Source organism: Nyctereutes procyonoides, unplaced genomic scaffold (genome assembly GCF_905146905.1).
Source record: "Nyctereutes procyonoides isolate TBG_1078 unplaced genomic scaffold, NYPRO_anot_genome, whole genome shotgun sequence".
In the NCBI taxonomy this organism is placed as follows: Eukaryota; Metazoa; Chordata; class Mammalia; order Carnivora; family Canidae; genus Nyctereutes; species Nyctereutes procyonoides.
In genome coordinates this window covers 67,490,006-67,512,721 of record NW_026575146.1, presented here as the reverse complement: position 1 = coordinate 67,512,721, position 22,716 = coordinate 67,490,006, and the positions used below count along the sequence as shown (strand labels likewise).

Sequence of the window (22,716 nt, the reverse complement as noted above, 5' to 3'; positions counted from 1 at the left end):
CTCTCCCTCTGTCCCTCCTCCTTGCTCCTGCTCACTCTCTCTCTCTCTCTCCAATAAATAAAATCATTTAAAAAAATCTGGCCATTTGCAACACCATGATAGATCTAGAGAATATAATGCTAAATGAAATAAATCAAGAGGAGCCTGGCTGCCTCAGTCAGTAGAGCATACAGCTCTTGATATTGAGGTTGAGTTTGAGCCCTAACAGGGGGTAGAGATTACTAAAAAATAAAAATAAATAAAATTTTTTAAAAGAGGGGGCACTTGGGTGGCTCAGTCCGTTAAGCATCCAATTCTGTTTTAGCTCAAGTCATGATCTCATGAGTCATGGGATTGAGCCCTGTGTCAGGCTCTGAGATGCTTCAAAGATTCTCTCCCTCTACCCCTCCATGCATTTGCAAGTGCTCGTGGGCTTTCTCTCTCTCAAATAAATAAACCTTAAGAAAAACTTTTTAAAAAGCCACATGTTAAAACAAATCAGTCAGAAAGACAAATACCATATGATTTCACATATATGTGAATTTAAGAAACAAAAAAACAGACTCTTAACTCTAGAGAACAAACCGATGGTATGCAGAGGGGAGGTAGATAGGATGGGAGAAATAGGTGAAGGGGATTATATACATTTACCATGATGTACACTGAATGATGTATAGAATTGTTGAATCCCTATATTGTACACCTGAAACTATTAACACTGTACGTTAAGTACACTGGAATTAAAATTTTAAAAATCAGTCATTAATCATTGACAAAGAATTCAACCTCCAGCCTCTCTCCACTTCCTGGAGGTCAGGGAGGAAGAACCAAAAGTGCCAATGCTCTAATTTCTCTCATCACAGAAAATTCCAAAGGTTTTAGAAGCTCTGAGCCAGAAATGGGGATGAAAACCAAATAAATGTTTTTTATTTAAAAAGCACAATTACTGTGATGACTGAAAAACACTGTTTATTTTCATTGTCTTCATGGTCTGCTGAACTCTGGATCCACAACCAATCAGTAGGGCTGTGTGATGTTATGTGTCTGTCTCTGCCTCCTGAAGTTCTGTTTACCAACTCCAGCAGGTTCAGCTTCTGGAAAAACTGAAGGTATGTAAAGATATGTTCTCAAGAAGAGTGAGAGAGATTCAGAGCCCAAGCTGAAGACACCAAACTTACTGAATGTCTATCCATCTTGCTCTGGCCCTGGAAAAATAAGACAGCTGAGAGTGAGATTGGTACCATTTTGTGTAGTTTATATGCCTAAGGGAGAAAGATAAGAAGAAAGAAAAATAGAAGCCAGTTTATACATTCAAACATGAAAGTAAAATCGTTTCCACCTTCCTAGTCCAATATGGAACTTACTATCTTCTAGGAAAGGCACACACTAGGTGGCCCCTGGCAGAACACACCAAAGGACTGATTCTTCCATTCATTCAACCATACCTTCCACAAAAGTTTACTGATTGTTTACTATGTACCAGGCACTTGGAAGACATCAATGAACAAAAATCACATTCTACTGGGGTGTCTGGACTCTGGCTGGAAAAGTGGCCAGAGGAATGAATTCCTTAGGGGAATCACCAACTTAGGAAGAGCCTTCAGAGACTATAACCAATCCCCTCACTCCATGGAGTCTGATGAGGCACTTGAATAGGCATATCTTCTACTTCCCAAGAGATAGTTGAGAGTTGACTCCACCATGTGGAAGAACTGGACAGTCAGGAGACTCTGCTTGTGACTCAAAATGAGAACAGAGTAATTACCTTGAACTCTCTCAACCCAGAGATCCTGTTCCTGGTCTTGTCTCTGTTCTGTCTTTATCATCAGGTTCTCTTTTTCTCTGGACATGGAATCTGGATCTGCGATTTTGAAACCAAATCTAAGTGGGTAAAACATTGAGAATTAATTAAAACCAGTGATGTCATGCAAGCTTCACCATTGCTTTTTTCATAAGACAGAAGGAAGAGTGAGATGGTTTGCTTTAGGCCTAATTCCAAATTATTGACATTACATATGACATCTAGGAACGTCTTTCCGGTCTGAAGATAAAGCCCAAAATTCACACCTAGTACCTTCATGATGAGTTTCATATCTTCAAGGTCTCCATGATCCCTCATTACCAGTGCTGTTTTTTTTTCCTGAAAGTGCCATGCCTAAACTGAAGCCCTGGAATTTCTTCCCTGTCTTTTTGCCTATCTCTCAAAAATGCCAATTTTTCTTCCATGACCCAGGATAGTATATCTGTCTAGGAAGATATTTTTCATCCCACTATACATAATTGGTTGCTACCCCTGGTCTCTGCCAATCAATTACACATATATATGCACATTAGACACATATTAAATGTCTATATACATAATTTATAATATAACTTTAGAAAAACATTTTTTATATATTATGCACAAACACATTCACATTCCATAGCTACTACTTTTGGTTTTCACAGAGGTTGCAAGTAGGATAAAGCACTGGTCTAGAGTCCAAACACCAGGCTTTGGAAAAGTCACATAATATCACTGGAACTTTCACATCCTTCCTGAGAGTATAGACCACTCTAGAGATGAATGCTTGATTTGGAAAGATCTGTATATATGTAGACCTGTATATATGGTTTTCTACACCCAAATCATAAATCCCTTTCTCCATCTGCCGTGCTTATAGTATCTACAAGAATTAGTTCCCTGTTGACAAAGTCATTCAGACATTTCTCATTTCTGCACCTACCAATATCTTAATTAAGGAAAAAATATATTCAGCTTTCAATTTTTAAAATTTTATTTATTTATTCACGAGACACACAGAAAGAGGTAAAGACATATAGGCAGAGGGAGAAACAGGGTCCCTGCAGAGAGCGTGATGCAGGACTTGATCCCAGGACCCCAGGATCATGACCTGAGCCAAAGGCAGACACTCAACCACTGAGCCACCCAGATGTCCCTCAGCTTTGAATTTTGAGGAGAAAATTAGCCCAAAGAATATTGGAATGGCTATATTAGGACATATTCGCTTCATATTTTACCACTGACTTCTATTTTCTTCTCTCCCAACTCACACTCTCAGAATTTTACCAAACCATTTACTCAAAAGTCAGTCTGCCATTTATATCCATCTTCTTTATAAAATCTCCCAGCCTTTGCTGGGGCATATCCTCTCCTCCCCAGAGCTTTGGAGTCTTATGGAAGCTGCCTCTTAGATATCTATTCTAGGTATCTCAATTGGACACCTCCAACCCTGTGGAACTCTTTATATTCTAGAACCCAATCCTCCTGCTGGTAACACCAATATTAGCCAGCTATCCAAGCCAAACCCATCATATCTTCCTGCCTGTCTCATCTCTCTCCCTTTCCATGCCATCCCTGTCCTCTACACCCCAATTGTGCATAATAGACCTACTCTGTGAGGCTGCCTTCCCATTCAGGCTGGGAAGAGCCCTCTGTCACCTGAAGGCCATATATTTTCCTGTGGCCCTGTGATGACTACTGTGAGGCTGTTCCACCCATCATCCTCAGTCAGTGACACCCACCTCCATTGGCCACCTGCCCCATTTGGGGTCCAGAGTTTTTTCTACAGTAAGGGATTATCTGGTGTCTTCTATGCTTTTTTTAAAAAAAACCCAGCTAATATCTTTATAATCATTGTTTTAAATTATAGTTCAGACATCTTACTTATACCCACATTGATAAAATCCCTGGATGTGAGTACTACTCATATTGTTCTTTATTGTGAGGTGAATTTCTCCTTCTCATCATTTGGTCCAGAAAAAAGAAAAAAAAAAAACCTCCTACCTTCCAAAAGGTGGTCACTTTTCTACTTGTGGACTTGGCAGTATTTGTTTCCTCAGACCTCTGATTTTCCAGGTATTTAGAATGATTTGATAACTATCTAGTTGTATTTAAGGGATGAGACAAACTTAGGCCCCACCCTAGTCCTTCACCATCTTAACTCCTCCCCTGGGACCTAGAGTTGTTTCATCAGTGGTGTATAATGTGCACTCCTGATCCAGCCTCCAGACTTGCCTTCAGGACCGCATATTTGCTACTTTCAACTGCCTTCTGGGTCCTCTTCCCCCTCGCCAACTGACTGCTAAACAGGAAACCTCTTTGGTGTTATTGCTTGTGCATCTATTTGCTCAGTACCCAGTACTGTTGTCAATTCCTGAGAGCCCTGGAGCAGTTTCCTACCATTCCCATCTTCTAGCTGCTTGTTTTAAGTCCTTTTTACGTGGCATCACCTACCTCCAATGTTGCCAACTGCTCTGTGATACTCACCAAGTCGTCTGGCCTGGGCTCAAGTTTGAATGACTAGTGGAGTTACCCCCTGAAAGGCCACTCTCTTCGCTTTTGTATCTTGTAGTTTCTGTGTCAGTACTGTGATCCCCACAGCTTTCATCTGTGATCACTGTGCCTGTGAAATTGTGCATCCCTTTGTAGCCTTTCTCAATGTGGATGGCAGCTTTGAGACTTCCTAATCCTAGAGTTAAGCTTTTCTGCAAAAATGAGCAAGGCTCTTTGTGCCCTCTAGACTTTCCATACCTCCCAACATAGGAGAATTGTGGAAGACTGCCTCCTTGGTCTTCCCCATTCTTCAACTGGTATCATTTCTTCTGGGTTTGATGCAAATCTTTGAGGTGTTCTGACTCATTAAAGCTTCGTTAAAGGCTCTGGTGGGCTACCCTATCTCCTCGCCAACCCTGTTTTTCAGACTAAATCATTGTGAGGCCATCAGCCCTTCTGTCAGAATTCTGTGATCTCCATCCAGCTGACCTTTGGGTGGAACCTGGGCAGTACTTGCCTTCTTCCAACCTTCTGCTACATCCATGGCACTGGTTGCTTTCTGTGAAAATGGCAGTGGACAGATTCAATTCTGAACTGGTCCTGAGGAAATGGGTCAAGTATGTGGGCAAGCGGAATGTGAGCCACTAGAGAACTGAGAATGAATTTTTTAAACACCTTTTAATATTAATAATAAATGTAGTGAAAAGATGAAAAACAAAAATAAAATATTCATTATAACAAAAAAGAACTTAAGGGGGTGAGAGAGCTGGCTGTGGGAGAACGTGGGTTAGATCCTGGATTGAGAGAACAGCTTGTGGAAAAGCCCTAGAGTAGAAATGTGTCTGGCATGTCCACGTGGCTCCCCTTCCTAGGAGATGGAGCAGTCAGATTCTTTATTACTTACTTGGACTCTTGACTCTGGAATACCAATTTCTTTAGCAAGTTGCTCTCTGGTGTCAATGCCAGGATAAGGGTTGTTTGTAAATGCCTCAATGAGGGTGTGTAATTGTGAGGAGGTATAGCTGGTACGACACCGTCTGTCTTCTCTACCTAGGATAGATATAAGACTGAGGGCCGAGGAATATTTCAGAGGTCAGTTTGCATATTCAAACAAGGAACCCAAACATGTCCCACTCCGTCTCCCATCCAATTTGGAACCTGTTGCCTCTCCTTAAGAGGGCCTTGCCCCAGTTTATTCCTGGCAGAAGGTTCTAGAGGAGACTCAGTTTATGGCTAGGTTGCTGTTTCTTTCCAGTGGAAAGAAGGTAAGCAAGAGAGTCTCAGAAGGTCCATGAACCATGGATGGAAGACTTTCCAGGGGCCATATTGAAGCTTGAACCAGAAGACCCTGAACAGGAGGTCCTGAGAGAGAGAGAACATTCCTTTTCCACTCAGAGTAGCAGTTAGCTCCAGTGTAGAGAGACACTTGGGTATCCAAGAGACTCTGCTGGGGAACAGGACTGGAGTAGACTATTTACTTGGAATCTCCTCTTCAGGGTAATCTTGGTCTTGGCTTGATTCTAAGTCCTCATCAGGTTCTGATTTTTTCTGGCACTGGTGTCTAGCTCTTCGATTCTGAAACCAAACCTCAAGTGAGGAAAAGAAAGTGAGAGAATTAAATATCTATGTCATCTCAACCCCATCACTGCCTTTCTTCAAAGGGTATGCATGATTGTTATTAGATCAAAGCTCAGGATTGTTACTGATACCTGTCACATCTGACAAGTCTTAGGTCAAGTCTTGGCATTTGGCGTCTTCACAATCTCATCCCAAAATGACCATAATAATCTTTTTAAGTTAGTAAATAAATGCTGCAATTATGCATTTAACAAGAAGCTCAAGCATTTCCTTTTCTCTGAAGGAGTATCTGCACACTTCCTTTCCACTCCTGCAAGCTCTTTCATCCTCAGTATCCACATTTGTGAAGTGAGACAAAGAGCAACATCTTTTGAGTTCTGGGTGTCCATCAAGATACTCCACGCAAAGCCCTTTAGCACAGTGGCTCATAACATGTGCTTGATCAACAGTTCCCTCCCTTTCTCTTTTTAGTCTTGGAGATATAGAATTTATAACTTACCTGGATTCTAGACTCTTCAGCATTGACTTCTAAAGCAAGTCTTTGTTTGGTAGCATAACCTGGATAAGGATTTTGGTCAAATGCCTTGATTAGGATTTTCAATTGATCTTCTGTGAATTTGGTGCGGCTACGTCTATGATTCATTGCTATGGTCTCTGTGGAAAGATTAGGAGAGAATTGAATAGGCCAGTTAAACATTTCAAACTTCAGGCTCAAGCTAGTCTCTGATTTCTTCTCATTTGGAATCCACCATAACCCAGTAGGAAAGAACTCTGCCACAATTATAAAGCTCTTAAACACATAAGGATGATTCTTGAACTTCTCTAGTTGATCTGAATGCCATGACTGGGAAGTCAAAGTCTTCTATCTTCAAAAATAATGAAAAATGGATGTGTTCTGTTCATATGGATTAAAAGCAATGAGTCAAGAAAATTATAATTAAATTACAATTATGAATACTTAAACCCATAGAAATGAAGAGCAAATGAAGTATCATTAAGCTCCTTTCAGTTTTTCTGGTTAAAAGTCTGGTACTTATGAATCATTTTGAAGTCTATTGCCATCAGTAGTGGGTAAATAGGATCATTTTCCAAAATGTTTTTTAAAACACTGTGGGGAGCATAAATTAATACTTTCAGTAGAGGGCACCTGGATGGCTCAGTGGTTGAGCCTCTGCCTTTGGCTCAGGTCATGATCCTGGGTCCTGGTTTTGAGTCCTGCTTCGGGCTCCCTGTTGGGAGCCTGCTTCTCCCTTTGTCTATGTCTCTGCCTCTCTCTGTGTGTCTCTCATGAATAAATAAAATCTTTATAAAAAAAACTTTCAGTAGAATCTTCAAATAGGGAATAAATTCCACATTACATTATTTTAGATATGGGACACCACCTTGAAATAGCCAAATCTGGAAAGCCTGGGCATTTGTTTGGAACCAATGATTTTGTAACAAAATCAGACTTAGTGAATTGGAATTAGAAGTTACTGAGGATGCTGGAGGTTCGCTTGGAAGTGCAACAGCTGTATTTATGAGAGGAGACTTTAATGTATTGAGTTGCTTTGATTGGGACCTCATAGGAAAGAGCAAGTTGAATCTTATTTCCTTTCTGTCTCTAATACAATTGTTTTCCAATATTTCTGAAGTCACTCTCAGAAAAATCAAACTCCACATTTATGCAAAAATAAAATCCAGTAAAATCTAACTATGGTTACTCATTACATTCCTTAAGCAAAAGAATTCATTTGGATTTCCAGTCTATAAGGATTCTTTTTGTTTGATCCCTCCTAAAAGCCTAAATCTTCAATTGCATATCAGTCTACTATCTCCTGGTCTATTGTACTTCACTGAAAGGGAAAGGTTAATTTTATGTATGTGTTTTTACTTATTTTTAGATTTTTAATTTTTTAAAGTAATCTCTACACTGTGGGGGTTGAATTCACAATGTTGATATCAGAGTCGCATGCTTTACCCACTAAGCCAGATCGTCACCCTGAAACAGGAAAGTTAACTTTACTATCATTCACAATTCCTCTTAAATCATACCATGTTGATCAGGCTTTTATCTATATTCTTTGACATCGTCATATAGTGACCTATTTGGCCTTATACCCTGGAATAAGTATGTCGTCCAGCCACCACATATAACTTCTTTCTGCCCCCTAACCAGGCCAACTTCCTCCTATTCCAGAGCTAGGTACTTGTTCCTCTCTTCCTGTGATGCTCTTCCTATGATGATGGACTAGCTTGCTAGTCCAACAGGTTCTAGCTTGAACACTATCTTCTCAGTCCTTCTCTGACTCTCCAGTCTAAGGCCCATGCTCCATGCTCCAACTAGTCTGTGACAGAATTTTTCTTTCTTTTTTTTTTTTCTTTTTTGAAAGATTTTTTGAGAGCTCATGAGAGAGAAAATGAGCAGGGGGAGGGGCAGAGGAAAAGGAAGAGGGAGAAGCAGACTCCCTGTTGAGTGGGGAGCCCCTTGTGAGCCTTGATCCCAGCACCTGGGATCATGACCTGAGCAGAAGGCAGGCACTTAACTGACTGAGCCATCCAGGTGCCCCTGTGATGGAATTTTTCTGATGGCAAAGTGATCTGCTCTGAGGTTGATTTTAGGTTCAAAAGCCCTTACAGGACCCCACCCATCTAATACTGTCACTTACATTTTCTCTGTGCACAGGTCCTTGACTATCCATTCTTGAAGGAAAATCCCTTTACAGTGAAAAGCTTAAAGGAAACATTAAGCCCTTAAGTAGCTGTGGCAGATTTTTTTTTTTAAACAGAATTAGTCCTCCCTACCTCATAGGTAAGTGTGACATTGTTTTTTTTTTTAAGATTTTGTTTTAATTTATTTATTCATAGAGACAGAGAGAGAGAGAGGCAGAGACACAGGCAGAGGGAGAAGCAGGCACCATGCAGAGAGCCTGACGTGGGACTCGATCCAGGGTCTCCAGGATCACACCCTGGGCCGAAGGTGGCACTAAACCGCAGAGCCACCCGGGCTGCCCCTTCACTGTACTTTTTAAAAAGCAATCTCTACACCCAATGTGGGGCTCAAACTCATGACCCCAAGATTAAGAGTCACATGCTCTTCCGACCCAGCCAGCTAGGTGCCCCTCCCCTATTAACATCTTACATTAGTACAGTGTATTTGTCACAACTAATGAATCGATACTGATACATTATTAGTAAATAAAGTCCATACTTTATTCATATTTTAAAAGTTTTCATCTAAAAAAAAAAGGTTTTACCTCATATCCTTTTTCTGTTCTAGGATGCTCCTCAATGTACTATATACTACATTGGGTTATAATGTCTCCTTAGGCTCCCTTTGGCTCTGACAGTTTCTCAGACTTAGTTTTTCATGTTATGGACAGTTCTAAGGAGTACTGAGGAGGTATTTTGTAGAATCTCATTGGAGTTATCTGGTATTTTTCTTTTTTTATTTTTTTATTTTTATTTATTTATGATAGTCACAGAGAGAGAGAGAGAGAGAGGCAGAGACACAGGCAGAGGGAGAAGCAGGCTCCATGCACCGGGAGCCTGACGTGGGATTCGATCCCGGGTCTCCAGGATCGTGCCCTGGGCCAAAGGCAGGCGCCAAACCGCTGCGCCACCCAGGGATCCCTATCTGGCATTTTTCTGATGAAGATATGAGGACTATGTTATCTGAGGAGGAATCAAATAGGATTGAGGGCAACCTAAAATGTACAGGGAGAATAAAAGCCCACAAAGTAGATTATATATATGTTTTTTAAAAGGATAAAGACGATAGATTTAATTATCCAGATAAAATAGAGCAGTAGAATTTTTTTTTCCTATGGTACTCATGCAGAAACAGACAAGTAGACAAATGGAACCAAAGAGAAAGCCAAGAAACAGAAATCTTGTTATAGGGCAGCCCGGGTGCCTCAGCAGTTTAGCGCCGCCTTCCACCCAGGGCCTGATCCTGGACACCCGGGATCGAGTCCGCATCCGGCTCCCTGCATGGGGCCTGCTTCTCCCTCTGCCTGTGTCTCTGCCTCTCTCTCTCTCTCTCTCTCTCTCTCTCTTCTCTCTCTCTCTCTCTCTCTCTCTCTGTGTGTGTGTGTGTCTCATAAATAAAATTTTTTAAAAATCTTGTTATATCTGAGAACTTGGGATAGCTATAGCCTCCAAAATCAGTGTGAAATAACAGTGTTGGGTAAAGAGAATGGCTTACTGTATGAAGAAAAATGAAGTTGAGTCCTACTATGTACAGTATATCTAAAAATGCCAAATTAAAGGCATTTTAATGTAAAATTTAATGTATTATTTAAATTATTTAATGTAAAATGTAACAGTAAATGGAAGATGATGTACAAGAAAGCCTATGTTAACACTGAGATAGAAAAGAATTACTTGAATAAAATGCCAAAATGCAATGGGAAAAATTGCTGGACTAAACACATTATAATTGAAAGCAGTTCAAAAGTTAGAAAATTAGATAAAGTCAGATGCTTGCATGATGGGGATGGCACGGAGAAGATGGAAACCCTTCCAGAGAGCTGGTTGGAATGTACTTTAGAAAGTCTGTACGGGGGATGCCTGGGTGGCTCAGCAGTTGAGCATCTGTCTTTGACTCAGAGAGTGATCCCAGAGTGGCAGGATCGAGTCCCACATCGGGCTCAGAGAGTGATCCCAGAGTGCGAGGATGGAGTCCCACGTCAGGCTCCCTGCATGGAGCCTGCTTCTCCCTTGCCTGTGTCTCTGCCTCTCTCACTGTGTCTTTCATAAATAAATAAAATCTAAAAAAAAAAAGTTTGTACGGCAATTGGGCTATGCTTGTTTAAATTATGTGTAAGAAGTCATTGTAATACTGTAATTTATTTCTCAGTCAGATCTCCATGATGTTTTTTTTTTTTTCAGAATGCTGTTTGTAATAGCAGTTGAAGCAACTAAATGCCCATCATCATAAGAATGGGTAAGTGAAATATGGTATATCCCCATGATGAAATTTTATGCATTAAGACAAAAATAATGAAGAAAAAAAGGACAGAGAAGTAAAATAGATAGCTCTCAAAGATACAATATTAAGAAAGGAAGATACAAAATGAGGTTTACAGAGAGCAATATTATTTCTTTTTTTAGCAATATTATTTCTATATAGTAATGTATATACCTACATGACTAAACACATAAAGTCTACACTTACAATTTGTGCATTTTACTGTATGCAGTTGTTTACTTCAATAACTTCCAATTGGAGGGTGAGTGCCATGGCTCAGTCAGTTAAGGGTCCAACTCTTGATTTCGGCTCAGGTCATGATCTCAAGAGTTGTGAGATCAAGCCCCAACTCAGCATGGGGCCTGCTGAAGGTATAGTCTCTCTCCCTCTCCCTACTGCCCCACACCTGCCTCCCTCACCCACATATGCATGCACTCTCTAAAAAAATAATTTAAAAAATTGAGGAATATCAAGTTATTCAATAAAGATCAACTAATATAAATAAAATATATTACATAAAAATAATGTTGTATATTTGTCAAGGATACACACATATCAAAATAGACACATACCTAAAGGGCATGTAGTGCACTAAAATAGATGGATGCCTGTGGATGAGCTGGGGAAGGAATTTTGTGTCATGAAGAGCAGATAACAAAAAGAAAAAAAGACATGAAAACTTTGCAATTTTTTTCTCTAGAAAAGATTCTTAGATCACTAATTCCCAATTGATTTTGGCTTCAAGACCCATTTACACTTTTAAAAATGAATGGGCACATGGGTGACTCAGGCAGTTTTAAGTGTCTGCCTTCAGCTCAGGTCATGATCCCAGCCAGGGTCCTGGAACTGAGTCCTGAATCAGGCTCCCTGCTCAGTGGGGAGTCTGCCTCTCCCTCTGCCTTGCCCCCTTCTCATGATCTCTCTCTCTCTCTCTCTCTCTCTCTCTCTCTCTCAAATAAATAAATAAATAAATAAAATCTTAATAAATACTCAAAGACCATTTTGTTATACCTTATTAAAAATTAAGTGAGAACATTAATCCATTTTAAAATGTCAATAAACCCATTACACTTTAACAAAAGTAACATTTTTATTTAAAATAAAATAAAATATTTTCCCCCTCCTGGGGGAAGGGGAGAAAATAAAAATAAAAAAATAAAAAATTATCACTTCTTTAAATATTTTATTTATTTATTCATGAGAGACACAGAAGAGGCAGAGACATAGGCAGAGGGAGAAGCAAGCACCATGCAGGGAGCCCAATGTGGGACTCAATCCCGGAACTCCAGGGCAAGGGCAGACGCTCAACCACTGAGCCACCCAGGTGTCCCAAATTATCACTTTCTGAATAAAACTGATTACTGAGATAAGAGGATTGCTTTACATTTATGGAAATATCTTTGTTGTCTAGACTAATAGAAGAGAGCTGGATTCTTAGATCTTCATTTGATTTTGATAATGTTCTTTTAACTTAATATGAAGCATATACCTACTCAAACAGATATGTAGTTGGACAGAGTTGTGCTTTAATAACCCTTCAGATAATTGAAAAATACACTATAACAAGCTTCTTAAACTTTATTAAATATTAGTTGCCACATAGAGTCAAACCATTTCAGTGAACTGTGCTGTATGCTATATTAAGATACACAGCATATAAAGATTGATGATTTAAAATAATGGCTTACAATATTCTGCAAATCTTCCAAAAATTGATAATATCCAGGATCAAGTCACATTCATTAAATTTACCACTTATCCCATAAGAAAAGTCTTTATAAAGTATTGTGATACGTCAAGCCTAAAGTGACAGATCCGAATTTTCCAAAATTCTAATTTTCCTATGAAAGCTTGGATTTTTCCACTTTTCTTCACCCAATACACATTAACTCATAGGACTATTAGATAAGTCCAGGTAGGATGAACTATAATATTTTCATCTAATTTTAATTGTTCATAAAAATACTTCTAGAGTGCCTATTAAAAGTCAGACCCTATCCTAGGCAATGTGAACAAAATAGACAAGATAGCCCTCACCTCATGGAGTCAGGAGATAGAAAGCAAACAAGTGAAATATATAGTATACCAGATGGTGAATATTTCCATGGCAAAAAAAAAGGAAAGGAGGAAAGGAGAGAATGCATAGGGTAAGGTCACAGCTTTAAGTGAATCAGGGAAGACTTCAGTGAGAAAAATGACTTGAGCAAAGACTTGAGGCAAATGAAAGAGGGAGCCATGTTGACATTTAGAAAGTCACATTGCAGGAACTGAAGATAGCAGTGGGAGCCTGCCTGGCCTATTTAAGAGACAGCAAGAAGGTTAGACAGTCTGGAGAAGAGGGAATAAAGCATAAGCAGGTGAGATGCTTGTTAGAGCTAAGTAAACACATTAGATATACAAATTTAAAGCTCAGGAGAAAAGTTCAGTCTAGATTAAGAAATTTGGAAGCTTCTTTGATTCCAAAGATATTCTGGTCTCTGAAGTTTCTCATGCCTCCCATAATTCCTTTTTTTAAGTGTTTCTCCCTCCCTCTCCTTCATCCTGAAGCAAGAAATCTATCTTGTTTAGTTCTTGAATGCCTGTATCTTTCTGAAATTCCCAATGCTCAATGCACAGAAAACAGCATATTTTCATCTCAATGAGAGAAACTCCCTAACCCTATTTTCCTAACCCTAACAGTTATTTCAAAGTTTAAAGATGGAATTTCCACAACTTCTGGCAAGCCCAATAGGTTTTTAATCCAATTTCCTCCCAAAAGAAAGGAAAGACAATGAAATGGAAACTTTAGTCAGGTGTGTGGGGAACTTACTGTTTGGAGAGTTGTCTTGTTCCATGTTAGAAGAGAGTTCTGAAGTCTAAGAATTAGACTGGGAGACAGTAGGCCTCAAGGATGGTTTTATATCATCAGCTTGCATGGCCCCTCCTGTTTATTTAATCTTTAGTGATAATGAAGTTTTATCTTTACTAATTGCATCATGTCTTAGAAACAGGTTTTTTTGTTTGTTTGTTTTAGATTTTATTTATTCATTTCAGAGAGAGCAAGCACGAGCAGGGAAAGGGTCAGAGGGAGAGGGAGAAGCAGACTTTCTTTCCACTGATCAGGGAACCCAGCTCTGGGGCAATCTCAGTACCCCAGGACTATGACCTGAGCCAAAGGCAGACAATTAACCATCTGAGCCACCCAGGTGCTCAGAAACATAGACCCTCTTAACCTAGGAAGGGCTAGATAAGCCTCCTATTCTTCCATTAATAGAAAAGTAATCATTTATACTAACCTGTACACTTAAATCATTAAAGGAGCATTTCTGGGTACTACTGTATTCACACATTTTTTCAATGTTTATTGTATACATATATATTTTTAATTGCTTCTTTTGTGCTCCTCACTTATCTTTCAAAGTGGAGACCTGCTCTTATTAAATTAAAAGAGTTCTTGGGGAGGGGAGTGCATGGTTGGCTCAGTCAGTAGACCTTGTGACTCTTGAACTTTTGGGTCATGAATTCAAGCCCAATGTTGGTCAAGGAACTTATTTTAAAAAAAACAGCTAACAAACAAAACACAAAAATCAAAAATTATTTTAAAGTGCCAGGATTAGGGTAAGGAAAGAGAAGATCTCACCTCAGGAGCAATTTAAAGGAGTGCAAAAAATAATGTGTTCAAAATAAATAATATTTGAATACAGTACTTAAAAAAAACAAAAATAACTGCAAAAGTCCATGTATATAAGATATAAAAATGTAAATAAAAACAAGATCCTACCCTACACTAGCAGTTGTAGTTTCAGGTGAGGTTGTATATGTAATGAACATAAGGATCTCTCCCTTGCAATTTCTTCTTGAAGTTACTGATCAACCTTAATGAAATTTTTTTTTAAACTTTTTTTTTGTTTTAAATTTTTATTTATGATAGTCACAGAGAGAGAGAGAGAGAGAGGCAGAGACACAGGCAGAGGGAGAAACAGGCTCCATGCACCGGGAGCCCGATGTGGGATTCGATCCTGGGTCTCCAGGATCGCGCCGTGGGCCAAAGGCAGGCGCCAAACTGCTGCTCCACCCAGGGATCCCAACCTTAATGAAAATTGACAAATTATTTTAATTGTTCAGAGCTGTAATCCACAGCCACTGCAGGATAAAAGGGAAAGTTTTGTTTTATTATACATATATGTTTGTGTGACTTTAAAACACTCTAAAGAGGAATTAGATAAGTAATACAACTTTTATTTATTGATATATTTGACTTTTGACAAGTAAAATATGATCAAATATTAAACCTTTCCTGAAAGTTTTTTAATCCAGAGAATAATATACTTATTGGGAAACTTTTATACCATATTCATGTAAAACAGTGATACCTTGTCTATTACTCACCTCTGTATATTAAATCTTTTCCACTATTTTTTCCATCAAATTTGTCTGGAAACATAGAGCACAATTTTCTGCCATTTGTATTTATTAATATTTCTATTTTTGATACATATTTTCATGTATACCTATTTGGGTTTAAATATCATAATTTGTTAAGGAATATAAATTAAATATGTTATTAAATATTATGTTATACTTCAATTAAATATTGTATTTATTTTAAAATATATATTTTAAATTTATACTCAAAACTTTGAGTATAAATTTTGAGTATAAATTTAGTATAAATTTAAAATTTACTAAAAATTTTGACTATAAATTTTGAGTATAAATTTAGTATAAATTTAAAATATATGTGGCATCTAAAAAGCCACCCAGTGTGATGTTCGAAAAAAGAAAAATGAATGCAAAATGAATCAAAATTTTAAGAAGCAGTTGTAAGGTTAACTAGAAAAATGTAAAACCACTGAAAATTATCATATGTCCAACATTGACATTGTTAAAGCAGAATTGTCACCAACATCAGAATTAACTAAATAATGTTTTTCTCAAGTGAGGAAAATAATGAAGAAATAAAAATACTAGAATTTCAGGAACTACTAAACATAAAATATAAGTAAGAAGATATTATTTGAAATAAATTTTAATAATTTTCCATTACAGCTTCCAATCCCCAATAAATATAAATGATTTTAACAGAAATGTATCTGACCCAGGACAAGATGCAGATTTTTACAGAAGCTACTTTACATGATGGCCACCAATTTCCAAAAAACTGTTGTTTTATAGATGTTCTAAGACAAGCTACTTTGTCATGACTGGTTCATATATATTCCTAAGAATCCTTGCCTTTATTTTGTTTTCCATTTGCAATTGAAATTCATCACAATTTCTAATTTTTCTACAATATTATGTATCACCTATGTAATAAAAGTGAAGAATATTGGGAATCTGTAAAATCTCCTACAAATAATTAAGAATAAGACATACAACCAGATAGGAAAATGGGCAAAATATATAAACAGTCATTCATTCATACATTTCACATACATTTCTTGAGTTTCATCAGATGATGAAGAAAAAACAGATTTCATAGTAAAACATATGTAGTATATATATATTCAGAGTAAAAATTAAAGAAAATATGCAAAATTGAGCAAAGAGTCAACATCTAATAAGTCTATATATCTAATATATATATAGCCTACCCATTGTCAAAGATCAATGAAGCTGAACATTAAAGCAGTGAAAACATTTTGTTCACTAAATACAAACAATAGGATAAAGAGCTGAGCTCAATTCTGATTTGCAAGGAGATGACTGGATGTTTTAAAGGGAGAACTAAAAGAGTAAGGCGAGGACCAAGCAGGACTCAAGTAGATCAGGGAAGTGACAAATGACAAAGATGGTTTGTGCAAATGTGATTAAGCCATCAGCCTCCATAATAATATGAGCAATCCCTCATAATAAATATCTTTCTATATATTTCTATTTTTTTATTGTTTCTCTGGAGAGCCCTAATTAATATAGGTTTGGGTACCAAGAGCGGTTTCTAGAGGAATGGAATTTTAAGGATGAGTTTCCTGAATTGGTTCTGGGGCTTCTGGAATTTGCTCTCAAATATGATTAGATTTAAATACACTAGTGATTCTATTTCCAGTAGTAAACAAAGCACTGACAGTATGGGGTTAACTGTTTATGGAGATATGTAAAATACCTGCATTGGATGCTCCTGATCAATCACCTTTAGGAGCAAGGTACTAAGTGATTCTGTATATGATACTTCCAAATACTTTTTGAAAATTAAGGAACGTAATGATGTTGGTTGGTTTCTCCTAATGCTGCTTGACAAAGTGGTGAAAGAAAAGGAGGAGTTAAAAAAAAAAGAAAAGAAAAGAAAAGGAGGAGTTCAGGAATTTGAATTCCCAGCTCAACACACCACGTAAATAACCCAAGGGCTTCCCTGTGTGCCCTGTAGGAGACCCTTATCTCCTGTAGCTAAAACTGACAAAAATCAAATGTAGGGATCCCTGGGTGGCGCCAGCGGTTTGGCGCCTGCCTTTGGCCCAGGGCGCGATTCTGGAGACCCAGGATCGAATCCCACATCGGGCTTCCGGTGCATGGAGCCTGCTTCTCCCTCTGCCTGTGTCTCTGCCTCTCTCTCTCTCTCTCTCTCTCTCTCTGTGACTATCATAAATAAATAAAAATTTAAAAAAATCAAATGTAAAACCTCATCCTGTGATTGGCTGAGTTAGAACACAAGTTGAACTCTCAGCCTCACAGTTGTCGTCTCTTAAAGTGAGAGCATTGATAGGGAAATAATGGGATCATATAAGTTGGAATGGGGATATGTAGGAAAACCTTGATGAAAATGAGATCACTGAGATCCTAAATTCTGATAAGTCTTTGCCATTGGTAGAGATCTTTCTTCCTCTGGTAGAAGTAGCCTCCCAACACCCAGAGGTATCTACCTCTGAGGGAATTAACACAGCATTGCCTAAGGAAATGTTGAGGGCCTTCCCTGAGGCCTTGCCATGAAAAACAATGCTGATTTTCCTCAGGACCTACCTCTTTGCTTTTAGACTTACAACTAGACTCGAGAGTCATCAAGCTCCTAAAGGTGAGATAACAGAATGTCACCTAGCAGGAGATACATTACACTTCCAAAGAACTGCTTGAGTTTTCTAAATTATACAAGCAGAAATCTGGGGAACAGGTGTGGGAATGGAAACTAAGAGTGTAGAATAATGGTGGAAGGAATATAAATTTGTGTCACATAGAATTTATTGATATGGGCCCATAAAGCAAAGATTCTACATCTAATTGCTTCTGAGTTACATTTGCAATTCAAGGAGTTAGCCCTTAACAGTTTGTTTGGTTTGTTGGTTGAACCAAGAACCAAAAAGTGGCTCACCAAAAGAGAACTGGAAATGCTCAACTTCCAGGGTTTACTGACTGAAGAGGAAGAGATTCAAAGGCTTAGGGACATTTGAATGTTCAAGTGTATTTGTTGGGGATCCCTGGGTGGCTCAGCGGTTTGGCACCTGCCTTTGGCCCAGGGCATGGTCCTGGGGTCCCAGGATCAAGTTCCACGTCAGGTTTCTGCGTGGAGCCTGCTTCTCTCTCTCTCTCTCTCTCTCTCTCTCTCTCTCTCTCTCTCTCTCTCTCTCTCATGAATAAATAAGTAAAATCTTTTTTTTAAGTGTATTTGTCATTTAGGACCTATTTAGCCATCCTAGGAGGAGGGTCTGTAAGATATACCTTTTACCAATACTTTGAGAAATAAATTAATGAGAGAATCCCCAATATCCTTGAAGAGCTCCATGGTTGTTTTTGTAGGCCACACCTTACAGTGGGAACTGCAGCCACTCAGTTAGAAAACCTAAATGTAGTGAAAGTAATTGAATCTTGGGATGGCAGGGGCAAAGAGGAGTGGGGAGGAACAAGCAGGGATCAAGTAGAGCAGGGAAGTGAAAAGTTATAAAAGTTGGTCAGGCCAACTGTGTCTGGTACCTGCTAGTTATCAAAGTTAGAATTCTGTCCTCCCACAGAGAGTGGGAGACAGAGGTCCCTGAAGATAACATTTCAAAGAAATGGCTTTCATATCCTTGAGAAAGACACCCCAGAATTGTAGGAGGTACATAAAAATCTCAAAGGGAGAGAAGAAGAATTCACAATTATAAGTCCTTTTTAGTAAATGCTCTAAGAAAGGGAGGTTAAGGGCCTGTCTCAGCTATTGGCCTGTTGTGTTTTGTTAGGCAGGCATTTTAAGGGGAATCTGGGGTCACGTTGAGGACGTAGCCCTAAGCTACAAGAAGCTATGTAAAGAGTTTGGTCGAGTATCTTGGTGCAGAGGTTTGGATAGAGTAATTATTTGCTGAGTTCTTTCCAAAAAAAAAAAGATTTTATTTATTTATTCATGAGAGACACACACACAGAGAGAGAGAGAGAGAGAGAGAGAGAGAGAGAGAAGAGGCAGACACAGGCAGAGGGAGAAGCAGGTTCCATGCAGGGAGCCCGACGACGTGAGACTTGATCCAGGTCCCCAGGATCACACCCTGGGCCAAAGGTGGTGCTAAATCACTGGGCCACCAGGGCTACCCTATTTGCTGAGTTCTGTAGTTCTTACCAGATATGTATATACAGTTTGCTAAGCTATTTTTCATGTATCAACATATTGACACCCTTCTTATAAATAAATGTATATACAATATTAATAGCTTTCTTATAATAATATGTATTTCTACAATGTTATTAGCTTTCTTATAAAACTAGTTCACAATAGGGATGCCTAGATGGCTCAGTTGGTTAAGTGTCTGACTCTTAATTTCAGATCAGGTCATTATCTCAGGGCGGTAAGATCAAGCCCTGTGTCATCGGGCTCTGTGCTTAGCAGGAAGTCTGTTTCTTTTCCTCTCTCCCTTTCCCTCTGCCTCTCCCCCCATCATGCTTGCTCACTCTCCCTCTATCTCAAATAGGTAAATCATAAATTAAAAAAAACCTAGTTCACAATATACCACATAAAAACAGATCCCATTCTCATAATAGTAATTTTTTTAATTCTTGGAATTTAAAGATAAAAATAAAATATTTTACACATATGGAAAAATATTTGCCACATCAGGTAGACAATATAGTAAAGTGGTTATGAATATAGATCCTGGAACCAGATACATGATTCTAAATATTAGCTTTATACTTAAGTTCTGTATGACTTTGGAAAAATTACTGAACCTTTCTGATAAGCCTTCTGAAAAGCATCACTGATTAAAAGGTCAATTTGAATATATTTTTAAAAATATTTATTTTAGAAAGCATCATCATGAAACATGGAATTTTCACCATCACATAGTTTTAAAACTATTCCAATTTTTAAAGATTTATTTATTTATTTATTTATTTATTTATTAGAGAGAGAGCGCGTGCAGATGGGGAGGGGCAGATAGAGAGGAAAAAAGAATACCAAGCAGACTGTATGCTGAGCTTGGAACCCAACACAGGGCTCCATCTCACAATCTGAGATCACACCCAGAGCCAAAACAAAGACTTGGAGACTCAGCCAACTGTGCCACCCAGACACCCTTAAATTATTCCAATTTTTAAAACCTTATTTGAGATGAAAATGTTTGATTCTTTTGCATTACTACTGAAATGTATTCACAGAAAATGAAAAAAGATAAATATTCTTTGGAATAAGTGAGCCAGTCATGACCAATTGATTTGACATCAGCACATTTAAAACAAACAAACAAACAAATATACTTTTGAAAATCCTAAACCTAAAAAAAAAAAAAAATAGAACTGCCCTACAACCCAGCAATTGCACTGCTGGGGATTTACCCCAAAGATACAGATGCAGTGAAACACCGGAACACCTGCACCCCAATGTTTATAGCAGCAATGTCCACAGTAGCCAAACTGTGGAACGAATCTTGGTGTCCATCGAAAGATGAATGGATAAAGAAGCTGTGGTATATGTATACAATGGAATATTACTCAGCCATTAGAAACAACAAATACCCACCATTTGCTGCGACGTGGATGGAACTGGAGGGTATTACGCTGAGTGAAATAAGTCAATTGGAGAAGGACAACATTATATGGTCTCATTCATTTGGGAAATATACAAAATAGTGAATGGGAATAAAGGGGAAAAGAGAGAAAATGAGTGAAAATATCAGTGAGAGTGACAGAACATGAGAGACTCCTTACTCTGGGAAATGAACAACGAGTAGTGGAAAGGGAGGTGGGAGGGGGGTTGAGGTGACTGGGTGATGGGCACTGAGGGGGGCAACTTGACTTGATGAACACTGGGTGACATGCTATATGTTGGTAAATTGAACTCCAATAAAAGAAAAAGAAAAAGAAAAAAAACTAAAAAAAAAATCATTGGCCATTGTGAAAAAGATTTTCTCAAACTTTTGTCAGTGAAAATCTTTGAGTTTGTGGAGATTACATTACATTTTAGAATAGAGGAAACACAATTAGGAAAGATGAGGAGATTCTCAACCTCATCAGTATCTGGGACAGGAAATCATAACTTCTATTAAATTCCATTTTATACTTATTTCATTGGCAAAATACGAGAAGTTTGACGATTCCAAGTATTGAATAAGGTGTGAACTAATAACATCTCTTATCTCTTTCCAAAAATTTTGAAAAAAAAAACAACTTGGCATGATCTTTAAAAACTGAAAATCTGTGGACTCTCCCCTGATGTAGCAATTTCCATCTTGATTACACACAAAGCGAAACTTTTCCACATGTTCACTGCAGCACAGTTCCTTTTTTTCAAGATTTTATTTATTTATTTGAGAGAGAGTGAGAGAACGAGAGCATGCACACAGTGGGGTTGAGATGCAGAGGGAGAGGAAGAAGCAGACTTCTCAATGAGCAGGGAACCCAATGTAGGACTCAATCCCAGGTCCCTGGGATAATGACCTGAGCTGAAGGCAGATACTTAATGGACTGAACCACCCAGGTGCCCCTGCAGCTCTGTTCTTAACAGCAAAAAAATCTGCAAACAATCCAAGTGTCCATTGAAAGTGGACTGGTCATAATGCATCGTGATATATTCATATGACAGGAAATCATATAGCTATGAAAACAAATAGATAAATCAGGGTAACATAATGTTGAGTCAAAAAGCAAGGTCCATATATCTCACTTTTATTGTTCCAAATCAAGTAAACCAAACTCTTATCTAGGCACACATGTGTATACATATGTAATTTTAAAAAATAAATAAGTAATCCACACAAAATCTATGGCAGTGATTATCTCTCAGCTATATTTGATACAAATGATTGGTAGTGTTCTAATTTATGATTCAGATGGTAAATTCACTGATGATCATTACAGATGTATTAAATTTTATTAAATGTAATGAGTCATGAAAGAACAAAAACAATGATGACAATGTATCATAAATCAGTGATTATGATTTATCAAATTCTATGTCCTTGAGGCTATATTAAAAAGGATAAACTATTATTACCACTTGAAGCAAGGATTTTTTCTTCCATTTGTCATAGGACATCTCCTTGCCAATATTTTAACTTTTTGCTGAAATATAATACAAATGTTGGAAGTACACATATCATAAGTACAAAGCTTGGAGAATTTTTACAAACTGAACTCCCCTATCACCAGGTGCCAGATTGTTTTTTTTTTTTTCCAACATATTGTTATATTCGTTGTTTTTGGCTTTTATTTTATTTTATTTTTAAGTTTTTATTTATTTATTCATGAGAGACACAGAGAGAGACACACACACACACAGAGACACAGGCAGAGGGATAAGCAGGCTCCATGCAGGGAACTGGACGTGGGACTTGATCCGGGGATTCCAGGATCACGCCCTTGGCCGAAGGCAGGTGCTAAACCACTGAGCTACCCAGGGATCCCCTGTTTTTGGCTTTTAATTTAAAATTTTCACATATAATTTCAGGAAAAATGTAATATGAAACTTCCATTTTATTCATATTTTTTCTCTCAAACCTATTCACACACTACATAATCAATCTTTTATTCTTTTTTAAAGATTTTATTTATTTATTCATGAGAC

The 22,716-nt window shown here is 38.1% G+C and overlaps 1 protein-coding gene across 1 annotated transcript; it reads right to left on the bottom strand.

The window, feature by feature from the left end:
• Nucleotides 1-1,755: 1,755 nt before the first annotated feature.
• DUXA (double homeobox A) lies at nucleotides 1,756-13,624 on the bottom strand. Its single transcript, XM_055310189.1, has 5 exons — nucleotides 13,594-13,624; nucleotides 6,333-6,487; nucleotides 5,734-5,842; nucleotides 5,160-5,305; nucleotides 1,756-1,860 (listed from the first exon to the last, which is right to left on the bottom strand). Exons 1-5 carry the CDS (start codon nucleotides 13,616-13,618, stop codon nucleotides 1,756-1,758), a joined length of 540 nt encoding a protein of 179 aa, XP_055166164.1. The 5' UTR covers nucleotides 13,619-13,624.
• Between the last annotated feature and the right edge of the window lie 9,092 nt (nucleotides 13,625-22,716).